The sequence below is a fragment of the Artemia franciscana genome, chromosome 9 (assembly GCF_032884065.1).
Source record: "Artemia franciscana chromosome 9, ASM3288406v1, whole genome shotgun sequence".
Taxonomy (NCBI): Eukaryota; Metazoa; Arthropoda; class Branchiopoda; order Anostraca; family Artemiidae; genus Artemia; species Artemia franciscana.
Window position 1 is genome coordinate 14,254,883 of NC_088871.1, and position 22,581 is coordinate 14,277,463.

General features: G+C 35.8%; 1 protein-coding gene across 1 annotated transcript in view; it reads left to right on the forward strand.

Annotated features, from left to right (window-relative positions):
- The window catches only part of LOC136031039 (uncharacterized), an 84,537-nt gene that overhangs the window by 14,490 nt on the left and 47,466 nt on the right, over nucleotides 1–22,581 (forward strand). The window contains exon 3 of the mRNA XM_065710233.1: nucleotides 11,254–11,423. Coding sequence (XP_065566305.1) covers nucleotides 11,254–11,423 — 170 coding nt within the window. The remainder of the gene's footprint in view (nucleotides 1–11,253; nucleotides 11,424–22,581) is intronic.

Sequence of the window (22,581 nt, forward strand, 5' to 3'; positions counted from 1 at the left end):
AATTTTACATTGGCATCTTTTAAAGAGGCAATTGAGAAAAAAAACATATAAATACAAATTTACCTATAGAGACACGGGAGATATTTCCTTAAGCCCAATTTATAATAATTTAATATTAAAAGACTCTATGAATATTTTCGCCCAGTGTAATTTAAGACAACCTCTCCGCATATCTAATGAAAACCGAAACTGTAGACAAGTGAAATCTGTTGCAAGGCAAAGGATACTTATTCAATCTAATTGGTAACTTCTCTTTAATTGTTTTCAAGTTGGTTTTGTTGTTTGATTCAGTGTCTTTTTTCCTCTCGTACAATTCACTTAAAAAGCTTAGATTTTGTTGTTGTTTCTTCTTTGTTTCTTTTTTTCTTTTACCTCTTGTTTTTTTTTTTTTTTAAGCACTGAGGACGACTTGGCGGAGGTCCATGTCGAAATATTTGCTTGTTTTTCATATTTTGCTACTGGCTGATAAAATCCTCGTTTTTCACCTATTTGATTTTTCTCTTTTCATTTATTATTTCCTTTCTTTGTTTTCTTACGTCTGAAAAATTGGAAAAAATGAGGTATTTTTAACTTACGAAGGAGTGATCAGATCTTAATGATATTTCATATTTAGAAGGACCTCGTAACTGAGATCACTTCTTTTAAATCCTGGCCGGATCCAATGTCATTGGAGGGAGTTGGGGGGGGGGAGAATTTAGGAAAATGCTTAGAGTGGAGAGATCAGGATGAGAACTGGTGGGAAGAATAAGCACAACTCCTAGGTATGTGATTGTTATAACTGGAATGAATCCGCTCTCTTTGGAGGGGGTGTTCATTCGGAAAAATTAGAAAAATTGAGGTATTTTTATCTTAAGAACAGGTGACCGGATCTTCATGAAATTTCATATTTAGAAGGAATCCAGGTCTCAGAGCTGTTGTTTCAAATCTCGCCCAGATCTGGTGATACTGGGGGGACAAGGATGGGGAAACCGGAAATCTTGGAAAACGCTTAGAGTGGAGAGATCAGGATGAAATTCGGTGGGTAGAATGAGCAAATGTCGTAGATGCGTGATTGACGTAATCGGACTGAATTCGCTCTCTTTGGAGGAGTTAGGGGTGTCCATTCCTTTGGCGGGTTCGGTGCTTCTGGGCGTGCTAGGACGATGAAAATTGGTAGGGGTGTCAAGGACCTGCATAAATTGACTTCATAAAGTCTTTTCCCTGATTCGACCATCTGGGGGGATGAAGGGAGAGGAAAAATCAGAAAAAATTAAGTATTTTTAACTTACGAGTGAGTGATCGGATCTTAATGAATTTTGATATTTAGAAGGACCTCATATCTCAGAGATCTTATTTTAAATCCCGACCAGCATTAAGCCTTTGATTTTCCTTCTAAATTAATCTATTGATTCTTAGAATTTTGCTAGAATTCATGCCATATGAGCTCTTGGGTCTTCCCACCTCGTCACAAGTGCCATATGAGCTCTTAGCTCTTGGTTTTTAATTGATTTTAAAAGGTTTTTCTACAAAACAAGTTTTCGAAAAAAGTAAAATGCTCTATTAGGCCAAATATGAGCAAAAATATAGTCAAATAATCCCCCAAGCGTAAAACTACCACAAATAACTATCAATAAACAAATGAAACTAAAAAAGAACGAAAATTATAATAAATATAGAGTAAGACTCAAAACAAGCAAAAGTTAAAATGAGTAGGGCTGACAACCCCCAAAGACTCCTCTGATTGCCCTGAGGACTGTGGGGAGGCTGGAATCCCCAAAGACATGCTTACTGGATCTTTCAACAATGTTGAACAAAATAGTTCTATACAAATTTTAGTCGGATGTGTTTTAGAGAATCATAGGCATGGATGAACGGATGGTTGCCCACCATTCACTTTTGACTCTTAGAAAGGGCAGTAGAGTGTTCGATTTCCAATCAAATAAGCCCCATCCAATCCAAAGTTTATGTGACCACCCGTTCCATATACCTTATGTGCCGCAAGGCATAACTTACAACCCTTGCCCCTGGGCTCTGGAGGGCTGTGTCTACACCCAGAAGACATTTTGGTATATTTTTGGACTATTGTGAACAGCATGGCTGTCTCATAGTTTCGATCAGATACATTTGGGGGAAAGGCAATGTCAGGGAGGTAGTGCTGGTTGGCCTGCATCAGTTTTGGCTCTTAAACGGGAGTTGTAACTACACATTTCCAGTAAAATGAGCTTCCTCTGAAGTTCACACGACCACTCTCTCCATAAAAAAAAATTATTTGCCCCCGGGGCATAACTACCAACCCTTTCTCTCAACCTTTGGTGGTCTTGTCAGCCCAAAAGGCTTTTTTATGGGATCTTTGGACTGTTCTTGGAACAAATGGGTATCTCAAAATTCCTACCTGATACATTTTGGGAAAATATGAGGTGAGACGGTGGGGGTTGCTGCCCTCTGATCAATTTGACTTTTAAAAAGGGAACAAGAGCTTATGATTACCAATCCAATGATCCTCCTCCGAAGTTTGTACGACTACCCTCTCTGTAAAAACCGTATAACCCCCTGTGCAAATAGTATTCCCATAGGCACTTTAGAATGACAGATAGCCACTGCTCCTTTTTTCCTTTAATGACGAAGAAGTTGAACGGTGATTTCCTCGGAGTATGACTGAGGCGTATGTTACGTCTTAGGGAACGTTTTTTAAGAGAAGTAGGTTATTTTTCTGTGTTAGGCGTTGGGATGCTACGTAATAGAGTTTGGTTGTCACGTAATAGCTTTTGTTTACTTTTGCTTGTTACGTGATAGGACATGTTAGAGTCTACTAGTCAAGCGTGGTTTTTTATGCAGGTGTTTTTCTTCAAGATCTTTTTCAAGACGTTTCAAGACATTCTAGGATGTTTATTAAGACATTTTTCCTGGAGAAATTTTTCAAGACGTTTCAATACATTTTAATATATTTTTAAGATATTCTTCTTCAAGAAGTGTTTAAGGGCGTTCAAGGTATGTCAAGGCATTTTCAAACTTTTTTTCTTCAAGAAATTTTTGGACACATTTCAAGACGTTTTAAGACATTTTTCTTCAAGATGATTTTCCAAAAAAAAGTTCAAGACATTTCAAGATGTTTTTTTGACTTTTTTCTTCAAGGCGTTTTTCAAGACATTTCAAGACGTTTTCTAAGACATTTTTCTTCAAGACGTTTCAAGATTTCTGTAGTTCTTACGTAACAGGGAATGTTTACTTATGATATGGATGACATATTCACACGTGACTTTTTACTTCAGGTCTCGTGGGGGGTCCCTGCTTGTAATTGAGGAGGACTCACGTGAGATATTGAATAACGTTATAAAAGATTTCTTTTTCTTTCATGATGTTTTTCTCGGGGACCATTTGTTATCTAAAGATTTTTTGCCACGTTAGGATTCGAAAGGGATTCTACCTCCGTGGAATGGAGTGGTAACTAGTTGGACCATAAAAGCTTTTCTAATACTCTGGTTCTGCTAATACGTTTTACATGTTAACCTATTACACGCACGGGGAATCCCCTGATCGCACACACTAGAACGATTAAATGGATCGCTTGTTCCCTAACTCTTGTTTACGAACCGTGTATTGATTTTTTGTCTATTGTACGCAATCACAAGCTACATTCTATTAATGTTCTAACATAAACTAAACAGGTTAAGTTACAAAGCAGGTGTCACATAGCATTGGCTTTAGATATTTCATTGCATAAATGATTTAGTATCGTAGTTTTATCCTGGATCAATCAAGCTATAGGACACAGCATTTTGTACATACAAATTTTATTAATACAATAACGTTATAAAATCATGAAATGTCGGAACAAATGAATTCAAACTAAAAAGTGGAAAAAATAAAACACGAAAAAGCTTACAAAGGAAAAAATATAAGCAAAAAGAACAACGAATTAAAGAAAGGTGGGATTTCTAGTAACCAAATCCAGAGGGGATATTGATATTAGCGGTAAATTTAAGCCCAATTAACAGCTATTTCTGAGAGCTTTCAATGAAAATACTACGTTTTTTAAACCAAAACTATGCATAGTCACGCCACTGTGCCGACATGGGGTTAGCCCACCTTAGCAAGCAACTCCATAGGGGTGTGTTGTTATAAGAGGTAAATTTGAACCATATTAAGAGCAACTTCCGAGAGGTCTTAATGAAAATACCGCGTCTAATTTAGCCACGGCTATGCATATTCACGCCACCGTGACAGTATATGGCTAGCCCACCCCTTTGAAACCCATTCTAGAGGGAGGACGTGTTATTAAAGATAAATATAAGCCCTACTAACAGCTATGTCTGAGAGTATTTAATGGAAACGCCACGTTTCTTTGAGTCAAGACTCTACATATGTCACGCCACCGTGCCAATATGTGGCTAGCCCATCCTAGAACGCAATTCCTAAGAGGGAGGGTTGTTATTAGAGGTGAAGTCTTTTTTAGGCTTTACTTCACGTTTTGCAAAGCTCCTATAAGCAAAAATAATAAATTTTGCATTTTTTGCTAGAAAAAAGATCACGGATACATGTGTGTTGTTGGACAGTCTCTTAGGCTAAAAAAATATCTATGTTAGCCGGTTATTTTTTAGGACTAAAAACTCTAAAAAACAAATGTGCTACCCTGCAGCATTACTGCTTCTGAAACTCAAGTCTCAATGTGGCTATAGATTTTTGATAATTCTAATTCAAGTGACTATACCAGAATTTTTACACAGTATTTCTTATTTTACCTTCTTCTGAGCTAGAATTGTTCTTTTGCACCACAAAATGGCTGAACTACCGCTCTGCTCTGAGACAGTCTTTTTGCCTAAAGTTATTGTCTATGTTAATCGATATTTTTTAGGGCTACCAGCAACTTTAGAAACGAATGCGCTACCGTACGGTGTTGCTGCCTCTGAAACTCGAGGCCCAATATGCGTATAGTTTTTTAATAATTCTAAATCAATTGACTGTCTCAGAACTTTCACACAATAGCTTTTTGGACATCTCTTGGCTAGAATTGTTATTTTGCAAACGAAAATGGCTGAAAACATCACATTGCTGTGGGACAGTCTTTTTACTTAATTCTAAATCATTTGTATGTCTAATTGTAGACATACTTGTATGTCTAATTTAATAATTCTAAATCAATTGTATGTCTCAGAATTTTCAAACGTATCTTTTTGGACTTTTCTTGGCTAGAATTTTTATTTTGTAAAACAAAATGGCTGAAAACACCACATTGCTGTGGGACAGTCTTTTTACTTAAAATAAATGTTTATGTTAACTGTTTATTTTGTAGGACTGCCTGCAATCAAAACGAATGCACAGTCGTACGGCGTTACTGCCTCTGAAACTTGAGGTTCAATTTGTATATAGATTTTGATAATTCTAAATTAATTAACTGTCTCAGAATTTTCACGCAATACTATTTTAGCTCTTTTTGGCTAGAATCATTGCGCTCAACCATAAAATGCCTGAAAATGGCGCTTTTCTATGGGACTGTCTTTTGGCGAAAGTAAATGTCTATGTTAGGTATTTATTTTGTAGGACTACCTGCACCCTAAGAAACGAATAAGCTACCGTACGGCATTACAGCCTCTGATTCTCGAGGATCAATGTGCATATAGATCTTTAATAATACTAAATCGATTGACTATCTCAGAGTGTTCACGCTATAGCTTTTTCTACCTTATTTGGCAAGAATTGTTGTTTAGCACCATGAAATGGCTGAAAACACCGCATTGCTCTGGGTCAGTCTTTGTCTAAAATAAATGTCAACGTTTTAGCTATATATTTTGTACGACTACATGTATTTTTAGAAATGAATGTGCTACTCTATGGCATTACTATCTCCGAAACTCGATGCTCAATATGCAGATAGTTTTTAATAATTCTAAATCAATTTAATTTCGCAGAATTTTCTCACAATAGCTTTTTTTTACCTTCTTTTGCCTAAAATTATGGTTTTGCACAATAAAATGGCTGAAAACATAACTTTGCTGTAGAATAGTCTTTCTGGCTGTAATAAATGTCTATTTTAACCGTTTATTTTGTAGGACTATATGCAACTTTAGAAACGAATATGCCACCGTACGGATTTGCTGTCTCTGAAACTCGAGGCTCAATATTTGTGTAGTTTTTGAATAATTCTAAATCAATTATAAGACTGTCTCAGAATTGTCAAAACTGGTTTTGGGCTTCACTTGGCTAGAATTGTTGTTTTTCAAACCAAAATGGTTGAATAATCCTGCAAAGCTGAGGGACAATCTTTTTGGATAAAATTAATATCTATGTTAACTGTTTATTTTTAGAACCACTATCAAGGAGGCACACTCGTGCCTCTATAAAGAGGCGACCCACGACAATGTTAAGCGTCTTCGGTTCCAGTGGTTGCAGAGGGATGGGGAGGGATGCATTTTGTAGCCCGAGCTCCAACTAAGAAACCTGCCAAATTTCATCCCCCTCCAACTTTTCCTTCATGGGGAAAATCTGGCCGAAAGTTTCGACCCGTCAACCCCAGCCCCCCTTTAACGTTGTCTGATCGGGCTGAAATTCAGAAGTTAAGGTCCCCTAGGGCCCAGGAGCTTATCCGCGAAATTTCAGCTCGATCCGATAACTCCTTCCCTGTTTTCCAGAAACCACGCCTAGCCACTTAAAATTCATTTTCTTTTTTTTTTCTAGACGCCTACAGGTCACAGCCGACATCGGATCTGGGTGTACGAAGACTCATTCGATGCGGAATTCTCCGAGTAATTTTCCTGGAAAGTTTCATAGGAAAATCTTAACCCCCCGAAAGTTTCGACCAACCCCACCCCACCCCACCCCCCTTTTAACGTTGTCCGATCGGGCTGAAATTCACAAATTAAGGTCCCCTACGGCCCAGGAGCTTATCCACGAAATTTCAGCTCGATCCGATGACTCCTTCCCTGTTTTCCAGAAACCACGCATTAGCTACTTAATTAACGCATTTCTCTCCATAAGAGCCCATGTTAATTTGAAATTTTTAAAACTTATTGAGAAGTTATATTTACACACATGCAAGTGATTAGCTCAGTTGGTAGAGCATGGGACCTTTAATCCTCGGGTCAAGGGTTCAAGTCCCTTACGGGCGGTTTTTTTTTCACAACATCAAAATAAAAGTGTATAATTTTGATAACACCTGGACAGCTTATCAATTGAGAGATAACAGAATATTAGCTTCTTATGAGCAAAAGAAACATTTCGGTCATTCTATCTATTTTTTTTCTATTTTATACAATGATTTAAAAGCGGGGGGGGGGCGGCAGCCACCCAAGTTCCTCTCCTAATTTCTGTACGAGGAGTACAGGAATTATTAAATTACATCCACCATGGATTGTAGAAAAACGTACAGAAATAATATGAAAAAAACTTCGTTTTCTTAAAGAGTTAAAGAGGCTGCGTCCCAAAGTCGAACCTTAAAACGTACAGGAATTAGAAGAGTCAGCTGGGGGGCTGCCGCCCCCCAAACCCCCAGCTTTTAAAGACTCTTTTGTACAGGTTTTTTGTTTTTTTGCTAACCTCCCGCTCTTGGCTTCGGAAAGGCCCTCTTTTAATTAACAAAAAATTGAAATGAATGAATAATGGAATAACTTCGAAAAATGTTAAACACAAGAGGACAGGAGAACCATTGCGCCGAAACTAGTAATTAGTAACAATGAAGTCCCCCCACAAAAAAAAACTGTACAAAAGAGTCTTTAAAAGCTGGGGGTTTGGGGGGCGGCAGCCCCCCAACTGCCTCTTCTAATTCCTGTACGTTTTAAGGTTCGACTTTGGGACGCAGCCTCTTTAACTCTTTAAGAAAACGAAGTTTTTTTCATATTATCATTCTTAGACACGAATGCACCACCATACAGCATTACTTATTCTGAATCTAGAGGCTGAATATGCCTATAGATTTTCGATAATTCTAAATCAATTAACTATCTTGAAATTTTCAAATGTAAAACAGTTCAAAATAGGGATGAAACCTTTGAATTGACAGTGAACAGACATAAATTTTTAACTGGACATTCACTGTCAATTAAAAGGTTTCATCTCTATTTTGAACTGTTTTACTTTCATCATGGAAAGGCAGTGTGGTCTTCGGAGTTATCTACTTGAAACTTTCACGCAATAGCTTTTTGACTTTCTTTTGAATGAAATTGTTGTTTTGAAGTATAAAATGGCTGATAATGCCGCTTTGTTGTGGGACATATTTTTGGCAAAGATAAGCGTCTATGTAAATCATTATATTTTAAGCCTGCCTGCACTTTTAGAAACGAATGTGCTACCATACAGCATTACTGTTTCTGAAACTGGAGGCTTAATATGCATATTAACATTTGATAATACTAAATCCATTGACTATCTCAGAATTTTCAAACAAGGTCAATTTATATAGATTTATTGCTTCATGAAACTTGTTGTATGTTAATTTTGTCCTCGTGAAACTTGTTGTATTTTATTATATCTTCGTGAAAGTTGTTTTATGTTGATTTTCCCTTCGTTACACATGTTACACACTACATTTTTCTGTTCGTGACACTTGTTTTACGTCAATTTTTTTCTCTTCGTGAAACTAGTAAACTATTGATTTTTTTCTCATGAAACTTGTTGTGTGTTGACTATTTATTCGTGAACCTGTTGTATGTTAATTTGTTTTCTTGTGTACCTTCTTTTACTGTTAGTTTCTCTTCGTAGAATTCATTGCACGTTGATTTTTTCTTTCATGAAATGTATTTTATCTTTATGTTTTTCTTCGTGAAACATGTTGCATATTGTCTTTTGTTCGTTAGACTAGTTGCATGCGGATTTATTTTTCGTGTAACATAATGTATGTCGATTTTTTCTTCGTGAAGCTTGTTGCAGGCTGATTTATTTCAAAATTTTTGCATATTGTTTTTTTCTTTGTGAAAGATGATATATGTTGATTTTTGTTCGTGCACCTTGTCACATCTGGATTATTTCTTCAGGAAACTTAGTGTATCTTGATTTATGCCTTAGAGAAACAAATATTGTTTATTTCTTCATAAAACATGTTGTATGTTGATTTTATCTCTTCGTGAGACTTCTACATTAATTTTTCTCCTCATGAAACCGGGCTTGTTCGTAGAACTTGTTGCATGCTGATTTTTTTTTTTGTTGAAACTTAATTTATCTTGATATTTTCTCCGTGAAACTTATTGTATGTTGATTTATTCTTTTGTGAAACTTAATTTACCATAGTATTTTTTCTTCTTGAAACTTGTTGCATGTTGGTTTTTCTTCGTAAAACATGATGCATGCTGATTTTGTACCTAAAACTTGCTGCTTGTGGATTATTTTTTCAAGACACTTAAGATGTCCCGATTTATATCTTTGAGAAACTTGCTTTATATCTTCTTCATAAACTTGTGACATGGTGATTTTTATCTTCGTGAAATGTGTTTAATGATTTGTATATCCGTAAAACCAGTTTTGTCTGTGGAACTTGTTGCGTGCTGATTATTTTTCGTGAAACTTAATTTAGCTAGAATTTTTTTCTTCGCGAAACTTGTCGTAAGATGATTTATTTTTTCGTGAAACATCATTTATCTTATTTATCTTCGTGATAAATAAGATAAATTAGAGTTGTTGCATGTTGGTTTTTTCTTCGTGAAACATAATGCATGTTTTTTTTTGTTCGTGAGACTTGTATCATGTGGCTTATTTCTTCAGGAAATTTAATGTATATTGGTTTTGTCGAAATTTTTTATATTTTAGTTTTTTCTTCATGAAACTTATTACATGTTTGTTTTTCTCTTCGTGAATCTTGGACATTTATTTTCTCCTCTTGAAACCGATTTTACTCGTTTAACTTTTAGCGTGATGATTATTGTTCGTGAAACTTATTTTATCTTTATATTTTTCTTCGTTCAATTTATTGTATATTGATTTTTTCTTTCGTGAAACTTATTTCATCATTATATTTTTCTTCGTGAAACTTGTTGCATGTTAGTTTTTTCTTTAGAAAACATGATGCATGCTGAGTTTTTTGTTTGTGCAATTTGCTGCAATGGGATTATTTTTTCAAGAAACCTAATGTATTCTGATTTATGTCTTCGATAAACATGTTTTATTTTTACTTCTTATTCATGAAAATTGTTACATAATGATTTTTTTCTTCGTGAAACTCGTATAAATTTGTTTCTTATTAAATCTATATAATCCCCCACCTGACTAGTGTGCTCTAAATCCTCCCATTATGTAGCAACCAAAAGTAAACAAAAGCTATTACGTGACAACCAAACTCCTTTACATAACATTCCAAAGTATATTACGTAACAATCACCCTTTACTCTTTGGAAACATTCCCCGTGATTGCACATGCACCTGTGTCTTACCCTGAGGGAATCGTTGTTCAACATCTTCGTCATTAAAGGAGGAAAGGAGTGTGTCATACCCATGGGGATACTACTTGAGTATAACTTACATCCCTTACCCTGAGGGTTGTTGGGGGTTGTCATCTTCAAAAATATAATTTTTGGACCTTTCATATACGTTGAACAAAATGTTTATCTCAAAATTTTAATTGGATATGTTTTGGAAAATGATGGGCGTAGGGGGAGGAGAGGCTGGTTGCTTTCCAATAGCTTTTGACTATTATAAAGGGCGCTAGCCCCCTTTCAGTTTCCAATCGAATGAACCCCTTTCAAAGTTTGTGCGACAACTTGTTCTGTATGAAGTGCTCTAAGCAAATAAAAAAAAAATAATAGTACATATATAAATAGCACATAAAAAAAAATTGCACATATATGATAAATTTATTAATTTGGTAAATTATTGACGCCCTTATCACTTCCCCCCCCTAAAAAATTTTGCTCTAAATGCACCGTGTCTAACCTGCCCTTGAATTTTGAAGTTCGTTATTTCTTCCGTCCCTGATCTTGACGTCACTGTACCTACCTGTCAATATATGCACAACTGTAAACTTGAAGTGTTCATGTTCCTCTAATCCTTTATATCAATCACGTGCTCTTTTCCTGTAGAATTTCTTTTAGGGAAGAGGCATATTGATTCAAGGGGAGTTGGCTCTGGAGAAAAAATACTGTCAAAATCTAGGCGAAACATTAAGTATTTTTTGCTTTCTGGGGATAGAGAACAGACTTCGGCTCTCTTCTTCCTTTGCATATGTACTTTGAATTATCCTATTTTTAAGTGCATTCCTTTTATGTTTCATAGTTGTCTAATCTTGTTATTTAATCGGCAGGTATTTAATGAATATCGTGTGCAATACTATGTAAACTAAAGCGAAAATTCTTGTAGGTCACACGCCTCCTCTTCAGTTTTATGTAAACCAGAATGCTTGTTATGAGAATAGCAGTTTTGAAGATACTGATGATGAGAGTGACTCAATAGCAACTGACAATTCAAATGATGTAATCAGCATTCATTTTTTAGAAACAATTTTTGAAGAAACCGATGACGACTTTGAGGTTCGTTCTTTGAATACAAACCACCTATTGTGTTTACCACAGGGCTCCTTAGCCCTGACTTTTCTAATTTCTCAGCGATTTTACGTCATTCTGTAAGAAAATATCCAGGTCTCATATCCATATCAAATTGTGGCTTGGTAAATTTATAGATTTAAACTAATAAACCCTATAATTTGCAGGGGAAAATGTGGTCCACCAGCATTGGGGTCATTTTGATAAAAATGGAATCGCTATTTTTTTTCCTAGTCTGCTTGCCCACTATTAATGTGAACCAGAAGGGACGTGAAATGGGCTTTAATTGGAATAAAGTTATTGCTCGACATCACTTTCATCTAATCAGAGGTCTTTTCGAGGGATTTAAGGCTATAAAAAAGAGAAAGTGGTATTTAATGCCCTTAGTCAAAGCATCAATGACAGTTAATGAAAACTGCTCTTGGCCAATTTAAATCAGAATTCTATGATCCTTCTGGTTTGAATTTGACACTTCTGATACAGATTCTAATACTTGTCATACACACCCAATTACACTGTTTCGAAATAGTGATGCTTAGTTATTTTTTGTGTTATTTTAATTCCATCTCATTCAAAAGTATAGAAAATCAATAGCTAAATAAATTGAAACTTAAAATTGTTGCTGAAATTCCTCATTTTATTACTATAAAATGCAAGGCATCAGTCATAGTAGTATATTACCCCTGTAAAATCGACTGATTGAGATAGCGGTGAGTCAAACGAATTTTAGTCTCAGCTGCAGAAACAAATACAGATGATCTTAGGCATAAGTACGGCATTTTAACTAGAAGATTCTTCTGCCCAGATTGTTAAAAACAGGAATGGATGGTTTCCTAGCGTAGGTAAGTTTGGTGTGGGGAAAAAAAGTACAAACAGGTAGATTGCTGCAACTTTGTAGGCATAACCACCTAGTTATAACAAATTCAGTATTAGATCATAAAATGGCCCATAAATTAATGTGGTACTGGTACTCACATGATGGTAAGACAGCCAACCTTGTTGATTATGTCATTGCAAACCGAAGACTGACATGACCAATTCAAGATACTAGGGTATATAGTAGTATTGCAATTGATGTTAATCTAGTAGTGTGTTGTGTTTAATGTAGAATTTAAATTTAGGAAGGGTAGCTACCACAAGGAATATACGACGTTGGTAGACTCCATGAGGAGAATTTGTGAGAAACTTTTCAGGAACATTTGAATATTAAAATAGATAGTCTAAATTTGACAATACAGAGGATGGATGGAATAATTTCAGGAAAATTGTTTGTGAAGTAGCAGGGGGTGTCTTACGGGGAAACGTTGGAAACACACGATAAATCACAGAAAGATAAGAAGAACGCAAAGAAAATAGAGAAAGTATTAAAATACGAATTGAGTTGGTGCGAAGGGGAGGTCGTAGATAAAATTGCTGAAGGTCTGAAAGATGCTGGGAGACATTATAATAATTAGGTGTTGTATCAAGATGTTTGAAAATTGAGGAGGAATAGTTAATCTGGACTTGTCCCAGTTAACCACAGTATACGCGACCACGATATATGATGAAGAGAGAGTTAAAATGAGATTGGCAGGACATTTTTAAAATGTACTAAATCATGATGAAATTACTATGAATGATACAGAAAAATGGAAAAGTTTATCAAGCTTTGGAATTGAAAAGAGATGAAAAAATGCTAAGTCGCTCGGACTAGGAATAAGTAAAGGCAAAGAGGAGATAATGAATATGCCGTGCTTTTACAAGCTAAATTTTAGGTACTGTTTAGGTACTGGTAGCTACTTGTCGCGGGAGCCGTCGGCGTGAATGGAGATGTTCAGAGAGGAGAACTTTACGAAACAGCGGATTTGCCAAAACACCGTCACCAAGCTTAGAACACAATGTTTGACGGCGTGCCGAAAAAGTAGTAAAAGGGAGCAATGAGGAAATTTGGAGGATTTAGAAACTACAAGAAAATCTCGGTTTTGGATCTTTTCCGGGCAGTCCTTCTGATCCAAATTTTCAATTTGGATCAGGCCGTATTTTCAAACAAGACAACCATATTTTACAAGCGGTCTGATAAACATAAGGAAACTACGCGATGTTTAGGTATTGGGACACCATGACGAGCAAGGAGTTTTAAAGATAGGATTCCCAGGTTTACCTGTTCGACCATCTCCTATTTCTGTTTATCCACTTATGATGATCTGTGAAATATATTCCTAAGAGCTTGATGTGCTTGATGCTGCAACCTGAAATATTATGTAAAGTAAGAGAGGAGTCATTATATAAAGTAACCAGAAAAATCACTTTTGCATGGGAAGCACTTTAAAAGCTTATTATAAAGAAAATTGCTATATCTAATCCCTTCTGAAATTAATAAACATATATCAAATAAAATTTTGACCAAAAAAAATGCATGTTCGTTTACAAGATTATGAATGATATCCTAATCGGTGGTGAAAAATGACCATAACAGTAAAAACTATATCGTAGCATTAGTTATAATGACGTCAGTGTTTTGTCAAACAGTTCGTGATAACGAACTGTAGTAAGGAGCGACCCGGCTCAATAGTAACCAAAACTAAAAAAATGAAATTTTTATACTAATGGCTACATCGAAAGAATCGCATTTTAATGCTGATTTCAAATATATAAGTTTCATCAAGTTTAGTCTTACCCATCAAAAGTTACGAGCCTGATAAAATTTGCCTTATTTTTGAAAATAGGGGGAAACAACCCCTAAAAGTCATAAAATCTTAAAGAAAATCACACCATCAGATTCAGCGTATCAGAGAACCCTTTTGTAAAAGTTTTAAGCTCCTATCTACACAAATGTGGAATTTTGTATTTTTTGCCAGAAGGCAGATAACGGATGCGTGTTTATTTGTTTGTTTGTTTTTTGTTTTTTTGTTATATTCCCCTGGGGTGATCGTATCGACCCAGTGGTCCTAGAATCTTGCGAGAGGGCTCATTCTAACGGAAATAAAAAGTTCTAGCGCCCTTTTTAAGTGACCAAAAAAATTAGAGGGCACCTAGACCCCCTCCCACGCTAATTATTTTCCCAAAGTCACCGGATCAAAATTCTGAGATATCCATTTTATTCAGCGTAGTCGAAAAACCTTATAACTATGTCTTTGGGGACGACTTACTCCCCCACAGTCCCCGTGGGAGGGGCCACAAGTTATAAACTTTGACCAGTGCTTACATGTAGTAATGGTTATTTGGAAGTGTACAGACGTTTTCAGGAGGATTTTTAGGTTTGGGGAGGGAGGTTAATAAGAGGGGGAAATATGTTGGGGGAACTTTCCTGGGAGGAATTTGTCATGGGGGAAGAAAATTTTCATGAAGGGAGCGCAGGATTTTCTAGCATCATTAAAAAAAAACAATGAAAAAATAAATATGAAAAAGTTTTTTCAACTGAAAGTAAGAAGCAGCATTAAAACTTAAAACCAACAGAAATTATTACGCATATGATGGGCTTGCCTCCTCCTAATACCCCGCTCTTCATGCTAAAGTATTTTTAGCAATTTCAACTATTTATTCTGCGGCTTTTGTGATTCAGGGGTCATTCTCAAGAAATTTGGACAAAATTTAAGCTTTAGCGTAAAGAGCTATGTACTGACGAGGGGGTAAACCCCCTCATATACGTAATAAAAACATGAGAAAAGAGAAGTTCGTTACGTAAGCTCATTTGTAAGTTACGTATATCTTTTACTAATAAAATCATTCGTAAAAAATTAAAAGTTCTAGTTGCCTTTTTAAGTAACTAAAAAATCGGAGGGCAACTAGGCCTCCTCCCCCGCTCCTTTTTTCTCAAAATCGTTCGATCAAAACTATGAGAAAGCCATCTACCCAAACAAATAAATCTGCAAATTTCGTTTTAATTATTCATCTGCGGAGAGCCAAAATCAAAACGTGCATTGATTTAAAAACGTTCAGAAATTAAATATAAAAAAAACAAATTTTTTTAACGGAAAGTAAGGAGCAGCATTAAGACTTAAAACGAACAGAAATTACTTCGTATATGACAGGGGCTGCTTATCCATCAACGCCCCGCTCTTTAGGCTAAAGTTTTTTACTGTTTTAAAAAGTAGAGTTAAGAGAAAGAATCAAAGTTTAGCGTAAAGAGCGGGGCGTTGATGAGGAAGCAGTCCCTTTCATATACGAAGTAATTTCTGTTCGTTTCAAGTTTTAATGTCGCTCCTTAATTCAGTTAAAAAAACTTGTTTTTTTTATTTATTTTAATAAAGAGTGACTCCAGCCTATTGTAACCAAAATTTCACATGAAATGGTAATTCCAAAAACTGGATCCTCATATACATGGTTATACAACATGCGTACGACCCCCCTAATATCTATATAGACTGTTGATAGACTATATTTGACCATATTGATAGACAGTGAAGCAATAAATAAATAAAACAAACAATTTTTTTCAACTGAAAGTAAGGAGCAGCATCAAAACTTTGAACGAACAGAAATCATTACGTATATGAGGGGAGTCGCTCCCTCGTCAATACCTCGTTCTTTACGCTAAACTTCGAATTTTGTCCCAAGTCTTTGAGAATGACTCCTGAATCACAAAGGCTGTTTAGTTGGAATAAATAGCTCTTTTAAAATTACTAAAAAAAATTCAGCGTAGAGAGAAAAAAATAACGAAAAAAGATAAGAAATTCAATAAAAAAAGTTTTTTTTAAACTGAAAGTAAAGAGCAAAATTTAAACTTTGAACGAACAGTAATTATTACGTATATGAGGGGATTGCTCTATCTTAAAGCTTAGCTCTCCACATTAAAGTTTTAATCATGTCCCAATTCTTTAAGAACGACTTCTGAAACACTATGTTAGTTTAATTAGAATAATGGGAAGCTTTTCTTAAAAGTACTAAAAAACTTTAGCGTTTAAAGCTATGTGTTGAGGAAGCTCAACCCCCTCATATACTTAACAATTATTGTTCGTTTTAAGTTTAAACGCTGCTCCTTACTTTCAGTTGAAAAATAATTGTTTTTATGGCACTTGGTATTAACCAAGTGACATATAGCAATCGCAAATTCTGTCGATCTGTCTGTCTGTCGGTCTGACGGTCCCAGTTTTCCTACTTTAGGTACTTCCAGGTAAGCTAGGACGATGACATGTGGCAGGCTTATCAGGGACCGGACCCGATTAAATTAGACATAGTTTTTTTCCCGATTTGACCATCTAGGGGGAGTGGAGGGCCGGTTAATTCGGAAAAATAGAGAAAATGAAGTACTTTTAACTTACGAACGGTTGATCAGATCTTAATGAAATTTGATGTTTGGAAGGATGTCGTGTCTCAGAGCTGTTATTATAAATCCCGACTGGATCTGGTGACACTGGGGGGGATTTGGGAGGGAGAAACCTAAAATCTTGGAAAAACTTAGAGTGGAGGGATCGGGATGAAACTTGGTGGGAAAAATAAGCACAAGTCCTAGATACATGATTGATATAACCGGAACGGATCCGCTCTTTTTGGGGTAGTTGGGGGGGGGGGGGGGTTAGTTCTGAAAATTAGAAAAAATGAGGTATTTTTAACTTATCGGATCTCAATGAAATTTGACATTTAGAAGGATATCCTGTCTCAAAGCTCTTATTTTAAATTCCGACCGGATCTGGTGACATTGGGGGAGTTTGAGGGGAACCTAAAATCATGGAAAACGCTTAGATTGGAGGGATCAGGATGAAACTTGGTGGGAAAAATAAAGCAGAAGTCTTAGATACGTGATTTATATAATTGGAACGGATCCGCTCTATTGGGAGGGGGGGGGGTAATTCTGAAAAATTAGAAAAAATGACGTATTTTTAAGGACCTCGTAACTCAGATCTCTTATTTTAAATCTCAACTGGATCCAGAATCATTGGGGGGAAGTTGGGGGTGGGGTTAGACCGGAAATCTTAGAAAATACTTAGAGCGGTGAGATCAGGATGAAACTAGATGGAAAGAATAAAAACCTGTCAAAGATAGGTGGCTAACATAACCGGACCGGATCAGTTCTCTTTGGTGGAGTTAGGGGTGGGGGTCGTAATTCAGAAAAATGAGGTATTTGTAACTTACGAAAGGGTGACCAGATCTTAATGAAATTTGATATTTAGAAGGATCTTGTGCTTTAAAGCTCTAATTCTAAATTTCAACCAGATCCTGTGACATTAGGGGAAGTTGGAGGGGAAACAGGAATTCTTGGAAGACGTGAAAATTGTGATATTTTTATCTTACGAATAGGTGATCGGATCTTAATGAAACTTGATATATATATATATATATATATATATATATATATATATATATATATATATATATATATATATATATATAGAAGGATCTTATGTCTCAGATGCTCCATTTTAGACTCGAATTGGATCCGGGGACATAGGGGGTTGGAGGAGGGAAACAGAATTCTTGGAAAACGCTGAGAGAGGAGAGATCGGGATGAAACTTGATGGGAAGAATAAGCACAAGTTCTAGATACGTGATTGACATAATTGGAGGAGCTTCTCTTTGGAGGAGCTTGGGGGGGTGTTAATTTGAAAAATTAGAAAAATTGAGGTATTTTTAACTTAAGAACGGGCGACCGCATCTCAATGAAATTTGATATTTAGAAGGAATCCATGTCTCAGAGCTCTTATTTCAAATCCCGACCAGATCTGTTGACATTGGGGGGAGTTGGAGGGGGAAATCTTGGAAAACACTTGGAGTGGAGAATCGGGATGAAGCTTGGTGGATAGAATAAGCAAATGTCCTTGATAGGTGATTGACGTAAACGCACTGGATTCACTCTCTTTGGGGGAGTCGGGGGGAGGGGTTCAATGGGTTGGCGTTTAATGCTTCTGGGCGTGCTAGGACGATGAAAATTGGTAGGCGTGTCAGGGAGCTGCTCAAATTGACTTGATAAAGTTGTTTTTCCCAGATTCGACCATCTGGGGCGCTATAGGGAGAGGATAAATTGAAAAAAAAATGAGGTATTTATAACTTACGAGTGGGTGATCAGATCTTAATGAATTTTGATATTTAGAAGGACATCGTGACTCAGAGCTCTTATTTTAAATCCTGACTGGCATTAAGCCTCTGATTTTCCTTTTAAATCGATCTATTGATTCTTAGAATTTTGTTAGAGCTCATACCATATGAGCTCTTGGCTCTTAGCTCTTCTTGCCTCGTCAGAAGTGCCATATGAGCTCTTAGCTCTTATTTTACTTAATTATAGCCAAAATTCAGTTCAGTCTGCGCTTTCCTGTCATATTCTTTATCCTTTTGTACCACTGTTCAGGCTTAGAATCAAATAAATGATATATTTCCTTTTGTTAGTAACCTTCCGCTGCCAGGTGCGTGATTCCTCTGACTTTATTCATCAGGGTATTCGCCTCTTTGTGTGTTTTTTTCTGAAATGTTGTCTCATTTTCTTGCTTAGGGTTTTGATTTCTTTTGTAACGTATGGACGTTCTGCTGAAATACGTTTGTTGATTTTTTTTTAGGAAAGTATAAATGATACCTACCCATGACGCTATAGTCTTTACTGAGTTAAGGGAAGTAGTAGTAGTAGTAGCAGTAGAATAATATTATTGAAAACAATAATTTTTATATATAATAGCATAGCAAAGGCGGAGCTTGTGTGGATGTGCTAAAATAAAAAAATAAAACAAAAAATAAAATAAAAAGAGAATGGAGCATGTGACCATTTACCAAAACCAACATAAAAATAAATAACGAACCACAGTAATATAAAACCCCAAAACAACACATGAAAAATATATAAAAATACAGAAAAGTAACCCACTGAAAATATAGTTAATCTATTTCGAAAGCATACCAGCCGAGCAACTCCACACGTAAATCAGATTTAAACTGGTTAAAATTAACATTATCCTTGATATCATTAATAAGTTTGTTCCAAAGCTTAGAAGCTCCTTAAACAAGAGAAAAAGAAGATATACTAGAAGCAAGCAGAGGGACCTCCATATTTCCTCGCATCCGAGTATCGTGTTGATGATTATCTGGCCTCTCACAAAATATTCCTGCAAAACAACCTGGAAGACCCTCATTATGATACTTATACATAAAAATCACGCAATCCGGCTGCAGGTATTACATTTGTTTCACTATAGACCGATCTCATGGACTCCCGGTTCCCCAGACCAAAAAAAACCGGATAGCGTTATTCTGGATCACACGGATTGGACGAAGTAACGAGGGGAAACTACCAAGCCATGTCGATGAACAATTCAAAATATAAGGGTGAATAAGAGAAAAATATAAAAACCGTAAATTATTTTTGGGGAAAATGTGTTTTAATTTAGGAATCAGGCTACGCAATAGTATTTTAGAAATCAACTTCACACGGTCCTCAAATGATTTACGTTAATTCCGAGGTACTTGGTGAACCGTGTACGTTTGATAATTCCCCCCTCTGATATCAATTCAGTGATCCAAGGATAAAAATTCGGAGATCTAGAAAAAATGAAAAAATTTGACTTCGACACTCAGGTTAAGGTAATTGATTTTTAGCCATGTGCATATCTTAATTTGTAGAGTGTGACAGCACTATTTTTATTTGTGTTAATTATTTTTTGTTTTAACCTAAACTAATTATATTTGCTTGTTTCAGGTTTCAACTTTGCTTTTCATTTTTTGAAAAAGCTAGTTATAACGAAAATTCTGCTTATCTCTGACCCAAAGTGGATTTCTGTTCATTTTTACTTTCTTTTAAAATTTTTCTTTTAAAAATGTTGCTCAGCTTATTTATTATTTTTTTTTTTTATTTAGCTCACATCCTCTTATTATGTCCTTGCAAACAAAAATGTTTGATCGCGCCTTAACCTTTAATTAAAACGAAACTTTAACATTAAATTGCAGCGTTCTTTTGGGAACCGACATGTTTTTATTATAAACTAACTTTTGGCGTGTCTATGAAACTTATTTTTGTTACTTCAATCTTTTTCTACTAAAGAACAAAAATCTAGGACTGCAATGAAAAATTTTACAATCAATATTAGCATGTAACCTGAATATATAATCACTCGTCGTTGTTTTGCAATAACCCTAGAAGTTAGCCACTTGCAAAATCTATGTGTGTTAGGTTTTCGTAATATTCAGTTTAAAACTAATAACAAATATTTTTAAAATTGAAAGTTAAGACCCAGGAAGAGAATATATAAAGGTCAGAAATCATTTATATTTTGAATTTTATCAGGGGCGTAGCTTTAGCATTTTCATTGGGGGGGGGCAAGAGGGGTCTACATTCAGAGAGTCAAGGGAACAGGCCATATAATAATTTTTCTCCCCAAATTATTGGGGGGTAACTGCCCCCTTGCCCTTCCCCCAACAACCTGACTCTTTGGGGATAACGGAGGGGTCTCAGTAATACTGGATGCATCTCCTGTCACCAAATCTTGAAATGCTAGGCCTTGTTAAGCTAAAAACATCTGACCGACCAGTTGTTGGCTAAAAGAACTGAATTTAATCATTGAACCCCCAAAGGAACTCTCCCCTATCAATCAGGACCAAGGCCCTCAAAAAATTGGTAAGAAAGACCTCCAACTCTTTTCCATGCTAAAAAAAATACCCGATGTTTAAAATTACCCGACCTTCCCCAAACCCGTTCTAGTCCATCATATTCAACCTCCTGACCATTCCTATTTTTGCCAAGAAGATAAGAATTCTTCTTCCACTAGAAGCTTTTTTCTCTTCCTGCAGTTGCGACCTAACTAAAATTGCTCCCTTATAATTTTTCTGTCCGTCGGCGCAGACTGATTTTTCAAGTTATGCCTCTTTTGTGCCTTTCTTGTTTCTCTTCTAATGTTCTAATTTTTAGCCAACCACGGGAATTAGGCTCTAGTGTCTTCCATTTCAGATTGAATTTCTAAATTATAGTTTTGTTTCGCAGCTTTATTCCCTCTTTTCTTATTGTCATTCTAAAAGAAGGCATAAACAAATCGCCAATAAATTGGAATTGAATGACAATATTAGGTTATTCTTATTAAGCTCTAGCTTTTTGAACTTGTCAAGGGAATGCAGGCTTGCGAAATTTATTTTTAACCTTTTCTGGCGCACCAAGTGCCTCATCCTGGTGCCTACTTATTGTTGCCATGTATCAATGGCTCATAATCAATGGCTGGTTAACTTAAGCTGAGAAAATACCAAGGAACTATGTCAGCTGTGCATCTCAGCTTTTTGGAATTAAATAAAAAAACTAGTTTTTTTTAATGAAAGTAAGGAGCGACATTAAAACTTAAAATGAACAGAAATTACTCCGTATATGTAATGGGTTGTCCCCTCCGCAATCCCTCGCTCTTTACGCTAAAGCTTTTAATTGTTTTAAAAAGTAGAATTGTGGCAAAGAGTCAAACTTTAGCGTAAAGAGCGAGGGATTGCGGAGGGGACAACCCATTTCATATACGTAGTAATTTCTGTTCTAATGTCGCTCCTTACTTTCAGTAAAAAAAAACTAGTTTTTTTTTATTTAATTTCTGAACGTTTTTGAATTAATGCATGTTTGATTTTGGCTATCCGCACATAAATTATTAAAATGAAATTTGCATGTTAATTCTTTTTTTGGTTAAATGGCTTTCTCTTAGTTTTGATCAGACGATTTTGAAAAATAAGGGGTGGGGAAGGAGGCCTAGTTGCCCTCCCATTTTTCGGTTGCTTATGAAGGCAACTAGAACTTTTAATTTTTAACGAACGTTTTTATTAGTAAAAAATATACGTAACTTAAGAATTAACTTACGTAACAAACTTTTATATTCTTATATTTGTATGTATATGATTGGGTTTGTACCCTCGTTAATACCTCGCTCTTTACACTAAATCTTAAGTTTTGTCCCAATTCTTTAAGAATGACCTATGAATCAGAAAGGCCGTAGAATAAATAGTTGAAATTACTAAAAATACTTTAGCATAAAGAGCGAGGTAATTATCTCCTCCTAAATACCTCGCTCTATATGCTAAAGTGTTTTTAGAATCCCTCATATGCGTAATAATCTCTGTTCGTTTTAAGTTTCAATGCTACTGTTTCCTCAGATCCTCGCCCTGTTTTCTTAATCCTATCCCTCCTGAAATTTATGCATCCTCGGTTAAATTACTTGGAGTCACAATTTCTTCAAATTTAAAGTGGGATATCCACGTTAAAGATATCATCCATAAAGCTAATGCGTCT